General features: G+C 49.2%; 1 protein-coding gene across 2 annotated transcripts; it reads right to left on the bottom strand.

The window, feature by feature from the left end:
* Window positions 1-138: 138 nt before the first annotated feature.
* MRPS18A (mitochondrial ribosomal protein S18A) lies at window positions 139-15,750 on the bottom strand. Of its 2 annotated transcripts, XM_082414102.1 has the most exons (6): window positions 15,595-15,750; window positions 8,746-8,777; window positions 6,199-6,306; window positions 3,647-3,770; window positions 3,349-3,418; window positions 139-559 (listed from the first exon to the last, which is right to left on the bottom strand). In XM_082414102.1, the coding sequence occupies exons 1-6, from the start codon at window positions 15,704-15,706 to the stop codon at window positions 415-417; spliced, it is 591 nt and encodes a 196-aa protein (XP_082270228.1). In that variant the 5' UTR covers window positions 15,707-15,750; the 3' UTR covers window positions 139-414. The 2 variants fall into 2 exon arrangements, with proteins under 2 accessions (XP_082270228.1, XP_082270227.1); XM_082414101.1 differs by lacking the exon at window positions 8,746-8,777 and having other exon boundaries at window positions 15,595-15,717.
* Between the last annotated feature and the right edge of the window lie 2,929 nt (window positions 15,751-18,679).

Here is an 18,679-nt window from a genome sequence, read left to right as displayed (position 1 = left end):
GGAACCTGTTTGGCCCGTGAACTCCCCTGTTGCATTCACGTGGCCCATCACAAGAGATCAGTGACTCAATGCTCAGTAACTGGCCGGAAACGGGCAGAGCCCCCCGCACTTCCCAAGCAGTGGGCGCACACCCAGTGGGTGAGTACAAGCCTGGTTTATAACATTCCTGTGGGCAAAGCTCCTGTCCACCAGCAATGAGCCCAGGCCAGTCACGAGACCACAGCAGCTGCCTGGGGACTCGACTGCCCCACCTGCACCCAGAGCCCAGCTCTGTGGCGGGGCAGGCCCAGGGCACTGGTGTTGGATCTGCTAGCCCTCGTGCCATCCACGTTGGAGGAGCCGGGCCACCCTGGTGGGATGGGGCTGGAGTGCAGGATGAGCTCAAGGCCGGCTCTCGGGAGGCCCTGCTCTCAGTCAGTGATACAGCACCAGAGGCCTGCCCGCGTAGGAGATGTTGTCCTTCAGGAGGGGGGACCCCACGGCCATGCGCACCTTGTTCCAGCGGTGGCCTTTGTTGTAGATGGGCTTGACGGAGCGGGGAGACCAGCGGGTCAGGTACCTGTGGAGCGAGGACGAGAGGTGGCTGTGGGACCGTGGGCATGGCCTCCTCGGGCCCAAGCCGCACTTGGCCAACCGAACCCTTTCACCAGTTTTCCTTTCTTGAGAAGGGGCTTTTCCTGGGAGCAACTGCTGAGTATGCTGTAAACAGATGGGCTGGGCTCCTGCTGCCGCAGGTGTGTGTGGCCAGGGGTCAGGCAGCACAAGGCCACACGCTTCCTTGATCTTTATGAGTCGTCAGTGTTTGTGTGTATTTGCTGGGGGAGGAGGTGGAGGAAGAGGCTGCTTAGAGAGCAGATCATCCCTCTGTGGCCCAGTCACGGGGAGAGGAGAGGCTGATGTAAGGGCCTGGAGGAATCCTTCCCTCTCCCCCACTTGGCTCACTCTGCCACTCCAGCCTTCAGGGAACAAGCCTAGGCAGCCATAACTGGTGGAGGATCCCTGCCCCTCACCCAACCGATGATGGGGGCCAGGAAGGTTCTTGTAAGTAGGAGGGGGGGGTGGGGAAAGATGGCTGCCACCCATAGTCCTTTTGCCTCCTTTGGGGATGGCAGCAGGGCCCTGATAGTTCCCGGAAAAGTGGCTCATGCCGGCAGGGACTGGGGTTTACTCCGTCCAGAACGAAACTTGGCTCCTGCCCAGAGAGGCCCACCCTTCGTCCTGAAAGCTCAGCCATGGCAAAGGCCAGGATCCTCCCCTGCTTCCACACTAGGTTAGGGCTCAACCCAGCCGCCTCTAGAGACCCTCAAATGAGAGTTTTTAATTAAAAAAATTAATAACCATGGCTGAAAATTTTTAGCTAAGAGTGAAAAAATGACTGCTGATTTATACATTTCAACTGAGCTCCCCTGGACCTCTGTCTTCTGCTCTGAGCTTTGAGAGGAAGTAAAAGCTGTGGGTGGTATTGGCCTCCATGCCACGTGCGAGGTGGGCTGGCAGGAGAGGGCTTCTCCATGTCCACTGTGGCTGTCAGTGCCCCAGCAGGGAGGCCTCTGTGCAGTGGGCTGGCCCCAGGGATGCCTTTGGTGGTGCTGGGACCTGGCAGGCCCCTGTGCTGGCATTTCCCAGGCTTCAGAAGGGTGGGTGAAGAGGTGGGGTGTGGGAGCAGCCTCCCCCAAAGGGGTGCTCCTTGGGTTTGAAGACCCCAGATCCCGAGGCTCACCAGGCTCTCCATAGTTGCTGCCCTAAAGGCCCCCTGCCCCTCCCACCCTGGAGAGACCCCAGGGAAGCTCGGATTCAGCTGGCCCTGGGCCTGATGCTTGTGCCACAAGGAGCAGCCAGCTGGCAGGGGAGGGGGCTGAGGGCCTCCGGACGGCTCTCTGGGAACATTCCAGCTCTAAGAAGAACCAAGGCTCCTTCCTCCTACCTCTCCTGAAGGAGCGGGGAAGGAGGACGCATGGCTCCCCGGGGCCCGGCACAGCCTGGGCCGGTGCGTGGCAGCTCAAGGACCTCTGGATGGAATCATAAAGTCCCTTGTAAGGAATCAGCCTCCCATGTAGCCAGGACTCCCTCTCCTCCCCAGGGTGGCCTTTGCAACCCAAGAGCCCCCACGCATCATCAATCCTGTGTCACGTTAAAGGACACCGGATATATGGGAGGGAGCCTGGCTTTGCTTCAAAGGCCTGAGGGCAGGATGGATTGTGTCCTTAGGCCTGCTGCTGTCTCTTAACGAGTCAGGGTAGGGGTGGGCTCAACCCCCAAAAGGTCCACAGCACATTTGGGAAAGACAGGAAGAGGTTAATATGTCCCGTTCCTCCGGGGCTGCTGGCAGATGGCCCAGCTAGCAGTGTGGGAGGTGCAGGTGGAGATGGGCAAGGGGCCAGGGTGTTGGCGAGGCGTCAGTGAAGACCCAGCTCTGGCCCTGCACCCCCAGCCCAGCAATCCATGGCTAGTATCTGCCTGGCCTCTCATCCTCCATGCCTGGGTTCTGTTGGGGATCAGCCTAGGAGATTTGCTGAGGGTGGCGTATCTTGCTTTGCTTTAACCATAGAGTGCAATTCCAGTGGCAGCGGGACAGGCTGAAGGCAGGGGGGCTGTTGATACGATACGGGAGAACAAGAAGAAATAACCAACATCGATTTTACAGACCTGGATCTACTCTCAACAAGGGGGTATTATAGTTCTAGGAGTATGTGAGTGTGGTAACGTCAGAGACAGCTGTTTAAGTGTTAGACAGGAATCTATTTCTACACCAGAGGGGGCCACCCTGCTTAGGCTGAAAGGCAGACTGACTGATTCTAGGATTTAGGGGACTTCCTCTCCTCCTCTGTAAAACCTCAGGACCTCATGGGATGCCATGTGCAGCTGTGCAGGTTGTTAACTGCACAACTCTAGGGAGCACCATTCACAATCCAGTCTACCTGGATGCTGCCTTAAAGTTTTGCAGTGTACTATTTGCGCAGCTATGTACAGTGGCCCTGCCCCAGAGAGCCTTCCCATTTCTATTTCTAAGGCCTCATTTTGCCCTTTAATAACCCCAGTGCTATTACTGAAAGTTTGCAGAAGTGCTCTGACATTCCCATAGCAACCCAGTATGATGTCATAAACAGAAGATTAGCACATTCTAATGCCCAACAAACGACCTTCTTACCCTTCTTACCCCTGTGCTAAGTGCCCTACTGGGGAGGGACAAGGAAAGAGGCTGAGGCCGGCAGGGGAGGGTAACAGAGGCGTGCACAGTGGTCGGACTGATGGGGTGGGTGCTTAGGCTGGAAGGGATGGAACGCTCCAGCTTTCCTGAACTGTGGGACGAGCTCCAGGAGACAGCCTCCCCAGCCCAGGTTTGCTTACCTGTTGAGTCGGGGTTTGCTCTTTGGAACAAATCCTTCGGGAAGCTTAGGCCTGTGATTTGGGAGCAGACCTGAGTGGAGTGAAAAGCATTTAAGGGGATGGTCTCTGCAGCTCCCTGTGCAGCTCTTGGGGGCTGGAGGGAAAGCCCAAGGGGGTGGGAGGTTGGCACTGCGGGGTGAGTATAATGAAGCCTCTGGATACCCATTGCGCTTTCAGGAGGGGTTGGAACATGGGGCAGCTGGAGGGTGGAAATGGTGCCCACAGCCTTCTTCCCCTCTTAGCCCAAGGTGCCTTCTACCTGCTCGGTGGGCCATCTTCACACACTCCTCAATCTTGCGGTGCTCTTCCTGGCACAGGCCTGTGACCCTTCGGGGCAGCATGCCTCCGTGTGGCCGGATGAACTGACTGAGCAGCAGAACATCCTAGTGGAAACGGAAAACAGGAGATGAGGGTCCTCTGGACGGGCACTTGATGCTGGGGAGCCAGGGCCGAGTGGCCTCCAGGGGAGGCCACTGTACCCTGGCACTGCAAGAGGCTGAGGCTCCCCCGGAACAGACCTGAGGCCACTCCCTCCCCACAGAGCTTTACACACGAGCCTGCTATCTCCACCCTAACAAAGGTTCAATCCCAACTTAGCAAGATTTCCCGACCCCATTACCAACCCCCAAAGTCCTCAGCTCCTCCATGAGATAGTCTTCTGATAGACCAGGTTAGAGAACAGGAACTCTTCAAGAAGGTTAACAGGCTTTCATGCACCCACGGTATCTTTCCTGGTGATGAAAGGTGTGTTCTCCTCCTTGGGTGAGGTAGGGGGTATGTCATGTACTTCTGCACAACAGGGAAAACCCGTACCATTTCCGCCCCCAGAGTCTACATGCCACAGTCCAGAAGACCCCCAGAGAGCCCCTCGACCTTGTGCCATGCCCTCTGAAGCACCAGGCAGCAACAAGCTGAGGAGGATGGGGCCAGGTTGCGAGGTTAAATCCCACATCTTCTAAGCCCCCTGTGACCAGATGTAAATGGATTCTTGGGCTTCCTTTGAACCATCAGACTGCTTTGGATGAGTCAAGGAGAGAGTCAAGAATTAAGAATCAGAATCAAGAGAGACCACGTCCCCTCCCAACTCTCACAGGATGGCTGAGAGGGTTAAAGAAAAGTCACCCACCCGACCCAGAGGGGCCTGGCATGCCTGTCTCCATGGTCCTGGTCCTCAAACTGACTCGCTGCCCTGGCAGGTGCCTTGCTGTATAACGGCAGGTTTGTTTTAATCACTGGACAGCTTCCGGGGGACCCAGGCCCCCAATTGCCACCCCTGTAATCTCCAGAATCTGATGAAAAGAACTTGGATTGGGTTATCCAGGGATAATACACTGGTCTCACAGCCCCAGTGCCCCCACTGCAGGCTGCCAAGAAGGCTGACAGCTTTGTGCAGCTCAAAGTGGCGGTGCCCTGAGCGGAAAGGGGTAAAAGGAAAACAACTTCTTCAGCCTTTACCTTGGAGGGGACTGGATTTCTTCTGCTTGATAAACAGAGCCAAGTCCATTTCCTGGAAATGGCTCGTAGGAAGCGTGCCCCATGGTGATCAGGCAGGTGTGGGGTTCACCTCTCTATCCACAGCCAGGATTCTAAGTATGGCCAAGACCCCACTAACTTCCATGTCACAAGAAGCTGAGAGCACTGCCCTGTGGCCTGCAAGTTCCCTGTTACTCCAGGTGGCCATCAGCGGAAGGGCCAGGACAGGTCAAAAGAATACCCCCACCCCCACCCCGGGGTGGCCTGAAGCCAAGGCTCCCAGCCCAGGAGATTAGTTGGGTCATTCTGTTCAGATCCCGTGGACATGTGGCCTCTCCTGCTCTGACCACCTGACCGGGATCTCTGCCCTTAGTCATCCCATTCCACACAGGGGCATAGGGACAACCTGCAGGTCAAACTGGCCCAGAGTCCGAATCACCTGAAACCTAAAAACAGGGTTGCTTAATGTCACCAATAGAACACTGAAGGACAAGTATGGATTTCTCCAGGGCTGCGTCCTTTCCCCCAGGGCTGCCCCATCTCTAGACACGATATAGAGGAGTAGCGGGGATCGTAGGCTCTGCCTGCGTTTTGTAGCCCCAGAGTGTGCATCCCAGCTCTGATACTTACTAGCTGCGTGATCTGAGGCAAGTTCTTAACTTGTTCATTAACAAGTTCATGCCTCAAATTTCCTCATCTGTAAAACAAGGATGAAAATAGTACCTACTTCACAGGGATATTGTGAAAACTAAGTGAATTATGCCCCGTAGGTGCTTACACACAGAGCAGCACGCCGTGCAGCTCACCTATTGTTGTTCACTCTTATCATCTCTCTGTGAAACAATAGCTCTAGAAGAGCTACAGCAAACAGGGGTCTCTGTAGCTCCAATATGGAAAGAGAATGATGTATCCCCAGATCACAGTGAGGACTCTTCAGAGATGCCCTCATTATAAAAGGAGGAAAGCCAAACTCAGATTCTGATTCCACCCCCCTGGGAACACAGCCCTAGGAGACCAGGCGCCAGGGCCCTGGTGGTCTGGATCGACCGCAACCAGACCATGAACTAAGTCAGTGACTCTCCACCCTCGCTGCACACTAGAATCACCTGGGGAGCTTTAAAAAATAATGATGGCTGGGCTCCACCCCAGGCCAACAGAATCATCTGGAGGTGGAGCCTGAGCATTTTTTAAACTCCCCTGTGATTCTCACGTGCAGCCATGGTTGAGAGCCGCGGGACAAAATGCTTCTGTCTTGGTGGTTCCATGAGATGCTGCTTAAGCCCATGGGGAACACGAGCTCCAAGACGCGCAGACATGTGTGTCTGTGCCCAGACTCACCTCGTAGGTATACTTGTATTTCAGGTTCCAGCGGCAGATGGGGCACTGGCCGGAGGGGTTGGGGGGATTTGGACTTTCCTTGGGAGTCCCTGTGATTCGGCCTTCAATCTAGGAGGCAGAGAAAGAGAGCCTGTGAGGGAGAGGGCTGTGCAGAGCCTCTGATCCTCAAACAACCTCCCGAGTGGTAGGAGTGCTGGTGAGACTTCATCTCTGGGGGCCTCACGCGAGTAGCTAACGGGTCCCTCCACCTGAATTGTGGTGCTGATTCCATAGCTGCTGGACAGTGGACCTTGGGGTGGCCACAGAGATGGGTTTGATGGTCTGCAAGGGTAGTAGAAACTGAACTTAATGCTGGTGGCAAGAGGGAGGGGTTTGCTGTATCAGCTGAATGCTACCTTTCCTTCCTCAAAAAGACAAAAACTCCAGAACATTATGCTTCCCTCTCTCTCCTTTGGGAAAAAGTAATAAATGCACATGGTAAAAAGTTTCAAACTGTGCAGGGATGTGGAGTCCAAAGGAAGTCTCTCTCCCATCCTGCATGTCCTTCTCAGAGGAAACTGCAGTTTCCAGTTTTATCTGACAGAGGTAAGTCTATGCCAGTGGTTCTCAACCAGGCAGGGTTGCCTAAAAACAGGGTCCAGGGGACACTGGACAATGTCTGAGACATTTCTGATCATCCCCACGGGGGGATGGAGTGCTACTGGCCTCTAGCAGGAAAGGTGCTAACCACCCTACATGCACAGGACAGCCCTCACTCACAACACAGAACCAGCCAGTCTAAAACGCCAGCAGTGCCAGGCTGAGAAAGCCAGTCTAGGCCTATACAAGCAGACAACCGTGTGCACTCCCCTCCTCCCCCCTCTCTCTAAAAACACAGAGGGGAGGATACATTCCCCTGCCCTCCTCCTCTTATCACTCTGGATGCCACCTTTCAAACTGTGCTGAGGCCACGTGTGAAGTGACCTCCTCCATGGCTGCTGTATCCTGTGACACAGCCTTGGAATTACTAAGCTCAATAAACCAATGATCTGGGCATCAGCTCCAGTTGCAAGAAGGGGAGTTTAGAAAGCCTTGCTGATTGAGGCCACGGATTGTGTGAGGTTGGGACAGGTCTGAGAGACTCTGGGAGGGAAGCAACACTGTCTCCCAGGGAAGAACTGGCAGAAGGCAAAGGGGGCCAGAAGCAAGGCTTGGCCGTGCAGGGTGCTGTTACTACCCTCCGCCAAGGCCACCACAGCTACGCCAGAAAGGGAGAGGTGCGCTAGGGAAAATGTGCAGGTATATGGAAGGACTTGGGAGGGGGTCAAGGTGGGCCTGGTCGGGGAGAGCTAACACTTATTGACTCCCCACTATAGGCCTGGCTCTGTGCTAATAATGGTCCACATGTATCATCTCATTTAACCCCACAACCTAGTGAGGGCGGAATCATGATCTTATTTTACTGATGAAGGAAGTGAGACCCTGGAGAGTAATACCCAAAGTCAGCCATGGCAGCGCCTCTCCAGGCATGGCTGGGTTACCGCCCCCAAGGGCTCTCATGGGGCCACATACTTCCGTGTTCATTCCACAAATAGCAAATTCACGCCCCACAGGAAAAACACTCTTCACACTCAAAAGCCAGATGTGCTTCTCTCCACCAGCATGGAGTTTAAAGGGTGAACACTTGTTTTGGCTTTAGATAAGGGAACCAAAAAAGGTGCCCTAAGGCAACGGGATCCCCCTAGAAAGAACTGTTTTGAGGCTAAGCAGTGAAAAGGCTGAGGGCGTGTTCTGGGGAAGACCCAAAGAGGGAACCCTAAGGCTTGTCCTGGGGATAAGAAGGCCTTGGGGAGGACTGAGCTTGGCTGGCTGCCAAAGGGTTAAATCTCTGGTTGACATGGAAGCTACAGAGGCTTCTGGGAACTCGGTGGAGTGGTTGAGGATTTCTTGGAGGGGTGGAAGGCCATGTGAAAACAACGTTGTCTTTTAGGGATTATAGGATAATCTAGGCCCCATGACTCCCAGAGGAAGGGAGGTGAGATGGGCCCAGTGAGGGAGGGGGGGAGTAGGTGGGTGAAGAACTGTGCTAGCTTTCTCACCAACAGAGAAGACAGGGTGCCAGCTGTGAGCCCAGGGCCCAGAGAGTGTCACCTTCTAACTACATCACTGAAGGAGTAGTAGCTTAGTCATTCTAGGCAGAAAGGAAAGATCCAGGCTCCTCGCCTGGGGTCTACTCTCTCTAGTCTTGTCATTACCTTAGTTTTCCCCTTTGGAAAACTGACTTATCACCCGCCAAAGAACATATCAGCAAATACCTATGAGCTCTTGTCATACAAACGGCCACTTTAATCAAGTAACAGATGCCTTAGTCCAGGCACAGCAACTGTTCCTGATTAACCACACTCTCACACACAGGTTGAAAATAGTAGACTGTGGGATTTATGGTCACAGAGGGAGCAGATCCTGAAGCCAGGAGTCCACTTGGGGCCTCCCACCCTCCCTCAGAGGAGCAGCCAAGCAGCTCCAAGCATTAAAGAGGTTATAAGTGGCCAACTCGACGATACTTACTATAGTTGTCTTCCCTCCTTGGATCTCCACCACTATAGAGATAAAGGGGAAAAACTAGGTCAGCCATTTAATAAGGAACAGGGAGTTTCAAATAACAGCTCACACTCTACACATGCAGAAAAACGGAGCCCTCTCTCTGCACTCTCCCACAGCCCTGACCTGGAAAAGGAAGTGTGCAGGGTTCACCTCCCAGTGCCAAGGCTCTGTGCCCTGGAGGCTGGGTGGGGGCAAGCCCAGATGCCCACGTCATATCATCTGTCTGGGATTAAGGGTCTCCACACTGTTTCTGCCTTTCTAAGCTGAGATTCATCTTGGTTCTATCCAAGGTACTTGGCAAGACCTTGCCCTACTGTGGCTAGCAACAATGGCCTAAGAGTTGAGGGTTGAAGGTGGGGGGTGGGAAGTGGGCAGAAGTCGCTAAAAGACCTTCAAAAATACCCATCGCGTATGTTCTTTCATGAGGAGAACCAGACAAATATGGTTCCTGACCTTGACGAGTTTGCAATCTAAGATACAGCACTGAACTAACACTGCTCCAGGGGTCCCACGGTGGATAAGTAATGAGACCAGTTCACTCCTAAAACATCCTGAGAGCCTTGTGTTACGGCTGTACAAGGGCAGCTGTGTGAGTCAAATCCTCTCCTCTCCCTGCAGGGGTGCATTTTGTTATCCACACCGGAGAGGGGTGATGGGAGAGGTGGGAGTGAGGGGCCTGCAGATATGGGGTCCAGGCAGAAGTGCAGAGAGTGCTGCAGTTCCACACTGAGAGGGCCTCCCTCAGCTCTTCGCTGAGGCAGTCAGAAGAGAACCCGAGGGCAAGACAATTAAGTCGCACGCACAGGCACGCAAGCCAGGCTGTACATATTTCCTCTTACTTAACCAGGATGCAGAAAGACAACTTCAACAATATCCAAAGGAAGAACCAAGCTAATAACCCACATTCCGCAAATATAATCAAATAGAAAGTTCTTGGAGATTCTCCCTTGGTCTCCCAGTTTCTTTAGAGAAAGAAGCCATGGCTTTTAGCATAGGAACTGGCATACTGCAGATGCTCCATAAAGGCTAGGGAGCAAAATACTTCTCATGATGCCCTTCTGACTGCTAACTACTGTAACAGAAAACATGAGTGCACGTACTAGGCTGCAAACTGTCTCCCCAAATAGTAAAACCATATTTTAACAGTAGCTTGGCTACCACAATCAGTTCTACTCAGCCCTAGCCAAGGAAAGAAGTAGTACAGATTAGAAAGAGCCTAAGGTTAACTTTGTGAATCTAATGAAAGTTACGGACCTTGCCCTAGAAACACGTTGGTAAGTGTACACACAATTAGACATGGATTACAGGAAGCTCACAGACCCCTGCAGCTATGCACCTAAATGGTAATACTGGTTTTCCCTCAGGGATGGGAGGAGGTGATTTTCTAAAGTTTCTAAAATAAACATGTACTGCCTTTGCAATAAAAAATAAACAGTAAAAAGAGAGAATGAAAATGTCTAAGAAAAAAAAGTGAGGCAATTCTAACCCACCCGGAGGCCCACAGCAGCATCTGTGATCACTGAGCTCTGTGACTGACACCAAACTGGACACAGATTGCCTGGAATTGTCCCCCATTTGTTTTCTGGGCACGGCCATTCATAAAGACTCATTACTTCAAACAACCAACCTGAGAGCCTCTCAGCTTCAACTCCACACACACAAAGGAGTAACAACTGCCAGAAAGGCCCCGAGGCTTTCTCCAGAGAACACTGTATACTAATCAATTCAAAGACAAACTAGGTTTCTCTCCCTAAGAGAAAATGCGTCACCGCACAGATCTACTTGCTCCGAACAGAGACCAGCCTAAATGGGATGTGGGTGAGACTCAAACTGGTACTCAGTCTGGTGGCCAGCACAGCTGCAGGGAGATGGTCACTGCCACTGTGTCAGCCTACAAAAGTAGGGAGGCAGAAGGATGCAGCCCTAGCCCAGGAGGGCTGCCAGGCACCCCGGAAACTTTGCAAATTTGCAAAAACCAAGTTGGAAGAGGGACGGAGGGTGACCCAATCTGAGCAACAACAGGTGGGGGGCGAGTTTTTAAGAATCCTGATAGGAAACAAAAGGAGAGACCCACTCCGGTACCACTCGAGTCAGCGTGAGAACAGTGCCCTGAAATGAAGCGGACAAACACGTGCTTCCCCTCTAGGTGGAGGCACTTGGGTCCTAACCATCAAGTAAACAAGTCTAGCAAAACACACATCACTCCCGGCAAAGAACCAAACCGTGAAGTCATCCCACTGGCCCCTGGAAGAGAGATCAAAGCCTGTAGCAAGCTCCACTGTTAATGAGTTCCCCACACAGCAACTCTGAGCCAGTGAATCATCTCACTATAAGTCAGTGGGTAAAACAATAGGCAGATGCTTATCTAATAGAGACAATTTGTCAAACGCGAACGAATGACTGGAGAACTCATACAGGACAGAGATTGATCAGGGCGGTGTCTCAGTGCAGGGGCAGAGGGCCCACCGGAGCCTAAAGGGGCCCTAGGAGATTTCAAGCCTCTGAAAACAGGAGTTAGGAATCAAAATAGTATTGCTTTTCAGCGTGCATACAAAAACATGTCAAAACCAAACAAAACCTGAGATCCATTTGTCCCTGGCCTCCTCTCCATTCAAGAGAAGTGGGGGTGGCTAAGAAAAGCTGGACTAACAAAAAACTGTTAGTCACTAACTGAAAACTTGTTTAGAAAAAGACGGAATTGCTCTTGTGTTCCGAAATATGGCTGTATCAAGTAAACTAAGGAACGATACGAAGCAGTTTTCTAAACTAGAATTAAGGGCCAAAATCTTCTAAGATAGGCACTTCTCATACACATCAAATAATCTGTGCCACAGGAGGCAACACATTTGCTGAGCAGCCGTGGAGTGTGCAGCCGGGCTCCACCCACTGTGGAGAGCTCCAGCCTACTAGGAGACACAGTCTTTGCCCTAGAGGAGAAAAGAGAACTAAACCAGGCAAGGGAATCTCACTCTAACAAAGTCCATGCCTCATAAAGAGGTCCTTTGAGTACTTCAGTAAATACTCACCTAGGATGGAGTCCAAGATAACTGAATTGTAAGTCTAGAGCAAACAGCATCGAGGTGAGATTGCAGTGAACGCAAAACAACCTCGATGGCCACATAAACACAGACACAGTGAACTGCAGCGGGATAAAGACCCAGCTGCTTAGTAAAGGAGGAAGTGAGGAGAGCGGAATGATGAGGAGTGGAGGGCACTGCTGCAGCAAGTGCCCAGAGACCAAGGTCCTTCTTGGAAAGGATCCATGGAAACCAAGTCCCAAGTAGAGTATGAAGGGACGGAGTAACCGAATGGCAAGGTGGCTAAATGGCAGCCCCAACAATCTTATGTAGGGTCAGGGAGTAGAGCACATGTTTGGGAAGTATGGACATTGACTGCTTTTCTCAAACTCCTTCCTTGCTCAAGCTCTGCTCCCTTCTGTTCATCTTTAATTCTGCCACTAAAGTTTTCTGATTCTCTCATCACCTACACCTTCCTTTTCCCTTGGACCTCTGAGGGAATGTCCCTCTGCACCATCCTTCAAATGAGGAGTCTTACTGCTACATAAAAATCTCCCTCCACTAGCAGGTTACTTTGGACTACGTCTTTTTTTTTTTTTTTTTTAGATATTTATTTATTTATTTATTTGGTTGCGCTGGGTCTTAGTTGTGGCAGGCGGGCTCCTTAGTTGCGGCTCAGCGGCTCCTTAGTTGTGTCACATGGGCTCCTTAGTTGTGGCATGTGAACTCTTGGTTGCGGCATGCATGTGAGATCTAGTTCCCTGACCAGGGATCGAACCCGGGCCCCCTGCACTTGGAACAGTCCTAACCACTGCACCACCAGGGAAGTCCCTGGACTATGTCTTTTGAATTCTTTAAAGGCCCCAATTTGCTCACTCCTCTCTCAAAGCTTTTACCTATAGGGATGACCATCCTGCCAAGCATATCCTTGTCTGAAATGCTAAGTCCTCCAGAAAGCTCCCTTAGGAAAAGATGAAGAAAATTCCCTTCAGCCTTCACTCATTTCAACACACTCTGCTCTGAGGGTCTGACAGATCATTACTGTTAATTCAGATAGTCATATGTGTTTATTTTTCTTGTTTTAAATGCATTCCTTCACAAGGGCTCTAAGAGTGACAAGGCAGGAACAAGGTCTAACCCCTGCTAGGTCTGACAGTGTCAATCATGAACACTAAATGGTCTCCAGCAAGTTAATTGACGAGAGCTTTCAGGGAAGGGAGGGAACCATGGGGAAGCCCTGCTATGGAATACCAAGGTGATGTTACTGGAGGGAAGAGTGCTGGCTGTTCTTCCAACTCTACTACTTACTAGCTGTGTGATATTGGGCAGCTACCCAACACCTCTGGACCGGATTTCCTCATTTGTAAAAATGCCTGTAATAGTCACCTTTAAGGATTGTTGAGAAGACTGAATAAGTGTACGTGGAAAACCTAGCACAGTGTTTGCAGCAGGCACTTAGTAAACCACAACTTCCATTTTTTGTCTTCCTTTAGTCTTGCTTCTTCTGTAATTATCTTTTTTGGTTTTGTGTGTCCCTCTGTCAAACTTTAGACCAGGCTTTCTCAACAGCAGCAGGAGCAATATTTCAGGCCAGGTGGTTCTCTGTTGTGGAGGGCTATCCTGTGCACTGGAAGAGGCTTAGCAGCCTCCCTGGCTTCTACCCACCACATGCCATGAGCACCAGCTGTGACAACCAAAAATGTCTCTGGACATTGCCAAATGTTCCCTGAGAGACAAAACTGCCCCCAATTGAGAATCACTGCTTCAGACAGAGAGATTCTACAGGCAGGAGGAGTGGTGCTGAGTGCCCATGAACTCTTGATTAAAATTAAGGAAGTACTATCTGATACTGTGAAAAGTAGAATGCTTGAATATTTTCAGCAAGACACACAGCTTCCTCTCCATGACTTTAGGTTCTATGTGTACAATATTATTTGTGTGTAAAATATACCAGCTGGAACCAGTCAAAATTAGCTCTATGTGTAATTCTTTATGCCTTACACATAATGGATAGAATATCAAGTTTTGGTTTTTTTTCATTTAAAGGCTTTGGAGATAGGTGGTTCTCAAGAAGAATATAGAATATGGTAATGCCTTCATGTAAGATCACATCAATTCAATTATTTAGCCTTTAGGTCTGACAGTAACACAGAGAAGCTACCAAGTATTTATGGCAAGGAAGACTTCAAACACCCATCTCATCATACAGCCCAGCATTTCACAAACTCTCCAACTGAAAAATTCTAACCTCAAATATTCCTTTGTAAAAAAACAAAACTATTCCACTTGCTTATCCTCTGGGGACATAGCAAAAAACTGTTTTCAACTTCTGATTTCATAAAGGATAAGTAAATTGCAGCCGTTAATGTTTGACACTTGGTAGACGCCCTCAAAAATGTTATGGGCATATGCCTATTTTGCAGCACGGGAACAGATGAAACACCTTATCCAAGACACCTCTTTGTTGTCTTTCTTTATCAATGAATTAGTTTATCTAATGCTAACCAGGCAGTATCTGGATTTTGTTGTTCTTTCTAGCAAATGTTCCATCTTCCCTTCATAGCTAACTTTTTCAAACACACCTATTCATTTCTTCATGAACTATCTCTCTCATTTCCCCAAACTGGGTTCCTTGTCTGCCATTCTATTGAAATTGCTGTTTGAAAGCTAAAAAAAGAGACCTTTTCTGAGACAAATCCAATGCTCTCTTCATTAGGCTCTTCTTTTTGGACTTTTATGGTCCCCCTGGCAAAAATGATCACTATTTTCCTCTGGATTCTTCTCAGCTTTAGTTAAAGGATATGCTGGTCACTACTACACCAGATCTTAAAAACACACACTCACACACACACAAAACCACTTCACTTCTATTGCACATCACTCATCCTTTCCTGCTTCCAGCAGTGCACAAAGACTATGTCCTGAAAGACCTTTTCACTCTCCGCCAGATTCCATCCTTTTATGAGCCTGTTAAAGACACATCCCCTTCATGAAAACTTCCAGTTCGGTTTGCTGTTGCCGGTAACCTAATCTCCCTGTACTTCCGCATGTAAATACCTAATACCTAACTTGCATTTACTGGAGTGTATCATATCATCTTATCAGAACCTAACTTCTCAGGAAAAGGGTTATATATTTTTTTCTCTAGAATCCCTTAACAGTTTGAAGTACAGCACTTGGCCTTCAGTAAGCTCTCGGTGCAATACTAGAATCAGGCTGCTTTTCCAGACTTAAGATTAATGAAAAGCAAAACCACCATCCAGCATATGCCTCTGTTTCAACTGTTCAATGGTCTTTCCACCTTAGCTTCCACTTCTCAGACTAGCGGCCCAGGCAGAAAAAGCTGCCATCAGATTACAGCATTTTCAGATGAGAAACTGGAAAGGAAGGCCCAGGGGAGGGTATCCAGATGTCCTTCTCCGATGGAGCAGGAATTCTTTAATGAAGGAGGCGGCGATTCGGCGAATACGGAACGGAGAATTAACATGCAGACTCTAACCAAAAACTTTCCTGAACCCTGGGACAGGTTTCTCTTCTGCCCCTGCTAACTAAGTAGGCTTTTCTCTCCGATCTCCATCCCCCCCGTCCCCACGCATGAGGACAATCACGATGGGTGGGAGATCAAAGTAACAGCATCAGGGTCTGGAAGGGAACTGCAAGCACTCCCGGAGCCCAAGAATCTCCGGCGTTTCGGAACCCCGCGAAGGAAAGGGAGGGAGGGGCGCACGGGGGCAGAAGGAAGCAACCTTCGCTTCTCCTCTTCAACCCTAGGAGGTCACCAGGACCCAGGACTCACCTTCCCTGAAACCGCGAGCTGGAGGCCGCGCCCGGCTGGTCGCGGCCTGGCCTGCCAGGAGCCCTCTGAGCAGCCGTCCGCAGCCGGACACCAGCACATTGAGGGCCACCATCTTGAAAACCAACGCTGACCTCTTGTGCACTTCCGCTTCCGGAACGGCGCGCGCGCAGCCGCAGTGGTGGGCCGGAAGGTTGAGTCCTGTGGGCTTTTAGCTCCGTTATTCTTGTCCGTTATTTCCATTTCCTCACCTCTCCCGCTTTGAGCAAAGCGGTGCGGCGTTGTGTGAAGCCTGTGCTTTGTTCCGAGAGTCTAGGGAGGTCTTTAGTTCCTGTCTGCCAGTCCTCGAAGTTTCCAAGGTCGCTTTCGTTCCCTGGCGGGCTTCTTCGGTAAAATCACATGCACTGCCCCTATTTCTTTAAAACTTTTTCTTGTCTGCAAGTGAGATGTGGATTTTCAGTTTCTTGAGGCTGGGCTTAAGTCTGTACCAAAGCAGTTGAAATGGTTAGAAACAATGGTTCTGGAACATCAGGTATCCCGCAGACCTGGGATAGAGTTAATACCACCCGCACCCCACCCCACCCCCCGCGCGTCTTTCATTCTCATAACTTGGCGCTTCCCTTTGGCCCCAGGGCCTTTGCTCAGCTATTTCCTCTGCCTGCTCTGTAGCTACTGGGAAACTTACTTCTCAGGGCTCAGCTCAAACTTCACTTCCACATTAGAGTTTTCCTTAACCTCCCTGTTACTTGTTCTCAGCACCAGATACCTCTCCATCTTAGTACCCCACTCAACTGCAATTTTGCATCTGTTTGTGTAGTATGTGTCTCCTCATCAGACTGTAAGCTCCTTGAAGGCAAGGACATTGTTTTTTTTTGGTTGACTCTCATAGCTCCAGCATCCATTATGCGCTTGACACATAATGAGTGCATTATATACTTGTTGAGTGAATGGGTAGAACCTATTTTATACCGTTTTTTTTTGAAGATTAGATGGGATAAAACATAAGTGCTCAATAAACAATTTATTAATAGGGCAATTACTGAAATGGCCCTTGTGCTAGGTACTTTTCATAAGTTTGACATACTTGCCTAATAAAGAAGCTTATAGTACCAAAAAGAAGACACAGCTGCCCAGTTTTCTGTCTTTTGGATTTGCAGGATGTATAGGATATTCCCCTAGAGCTACATAAGAAAGGAAAGCCATTCACAGCTCAATTCTTCCACACTGTGGTTAGGATATTCTTTTCCACACCGGAAGGGGGATTTTCTAGTTATCTTACTCTAATTCAAGGATGGGAAAATCAGGCTCATTAAATGGCAGAGCACGTTCCCTGATGAAGGGGAGGGAAGGAGTCCATCTTCCAGTTGGGACTGCCATGCTTGTGGACTAAGAGGATGCAGAGCAGCTGCTGCGTGGGGAGCTTGAGTGGTGTCACCAGAGATGAGGAGAGTGGGAGAAACATGGCGCTGGGTTTCCTTAAAACATCAAATTCAGCAAAAAACAGGGCCTGGGAAGTGGAAACTTGAGGGGAAGGTCAATCTAGGTGAGTGAGACGGACACATGGATTAGGAGTGGAGCAGAGGGTTTTGGCGGTGTATAGGTCCAGGTGTTCTGGCCAGGATAAGGAAATCCTTGGCTGTTCTTGTAGCTTCTATATACTTCCCTTCTGTACAGATGACCTTGAGCCCTTCCTGCTTGTAGCATACCCCTTGTTTCTTTACAAGTCCCCAACTTCTGGGGATGACTGGGACCAAGGCAGCAACAGAGCCCCCCCCAGGGTTTGTTTTGGACATAGTGAGCTAAAGTATTTGAGTGCTAACCTTCCCTTCGTTATCATATCCTAATTTAATATAATCAAATTTTATTTTAAAAAGCAACTTATATTTTCTACAATGATAAATAACATGTGATCATAGTAAAAAAATATGACAATAAAGAGAAAAGAAATATCCATAATCCAGAGATAAGCATTATTTGCATTCAGCAAAATGAAATAATACTGTGCATATTCTTTGTTTTGTAATATCTTATTTTTCTGAATCCTTGCGTAATTAGCCCTTACATGAAAAAAGAACTCTCTGAGACCAGATTTCGCTCAAGAGACTAGCCTTTACTTTAAAAAAAAAATTGTCATTGAAGAATAACCTATATAAGAAAGTATACAGGTTATCAGTATACAACTTGATAAATTTTCACAAAGGGAACACATTACTCACACCAAGTAGAACATTACTAGCACACCAGAACACCCCCTGGTGTCCCCTTCCAGACACTACCCCCTCAAGGGTAATCATTATCCTGACTTTTAGCACCATAAATTACTTTTTCCTGCATTTGAACGTTATATAAACAGAACGTCATGTAGCATGTACTCTTTTCTGTCTGCTTTCCTCTGCTCACCAACATCATGTTTGTGAGATTCACCCGTATTGTTATATATTGTTGTCATCATTCATTATCATTGTCGTATAATGTTCCATTGTGATTATACTACAATTTACTTATCCTTTCTTTTGTTGATAGGATTTAGATAATGTCCAGTTGGGACTGTTACAAATAGTGCTGTGATGTACATTCTTCTACATGATTTTTGTGAAGACAAGAGCAAACTTCTCTTGGGACTATATCTAGGAGTGAAACTGTTCGGTTATAGGGTATGTATATACTCAGCTTAGGTAGATTCTGCCAAACAGTTTTCCATAGTAGTTGTACCAGTTCCCAGTGTTCCACATCCTTATCAATATTTGATATTTTTTGTGATTTTTCATCTTGGCCATTCTGGTGAGTACATAGGAGGATCTCATTGTGTTTTTAATTTACATTTCTCTGATGCCTAAATGAGGATGAGTCACTTTTCATATGTTTATAAGCCATCTAGATTTCCTCTTCTGTAAAATGTCTTTTCAAGTCTTTGACCCATTTTATATTGGGTTGTCTTTCTTATTGATTTGTAGAAGTTCTTTATATATTCTGGATACTTGTCCTTCGTTGGATGTACGTATGGCAAATGTCATCTGCCTCTCTGTGGGTTGCCTTTTCATTCTTCTGTATTACAGTTGACCCTTGAACAACGAGGGGGTCAGGGCAC

The sequence above is a fragment of the Balaenoptera physalus genome (genome assembly GCF_965194825.1).
Source record: "Balaenoptera physalus genome assembly, chromosome: 11".
NCBI lineage: Eukaryota > Metazoa > Chordata > Mammalia > Artiodactyla > Balaenopteridae > Balaenoptera > Balaenoptera physalus.
Note: the sequence above shows the minus strand (reverse complement) of the source record. Positions and strands in the feature narration are given on the sequence as shown.

What these genes read in the sequence shown, in the direction of transcription:
- MRPS18A (XM_082414102.1), bottom strand. Translation starts at nt 15,706, where the DNA reads ATGGTGGCCCTCAATGTGCTGGTGTCCGGCTGCGGACGGCTGCTCAGA. An exon ending in GAAGATGGCCCACCGAGCAG is followed by an intron (nt 3,419 to 3,646) that starts GTAGAAGGCACC and finishes CACTCCACTCAG; the next exon opens with GTCTGCTCCCAAATCACAGG. An exon ending in AGCAAACCCCGACTCAACAG is followed by an intron (nt 560 to 3,348) that starts GTAAGCAAACCT and finishes CTCGCTCCACAG; the next exon opens with GTACCTGACCCGCTGGTCTC.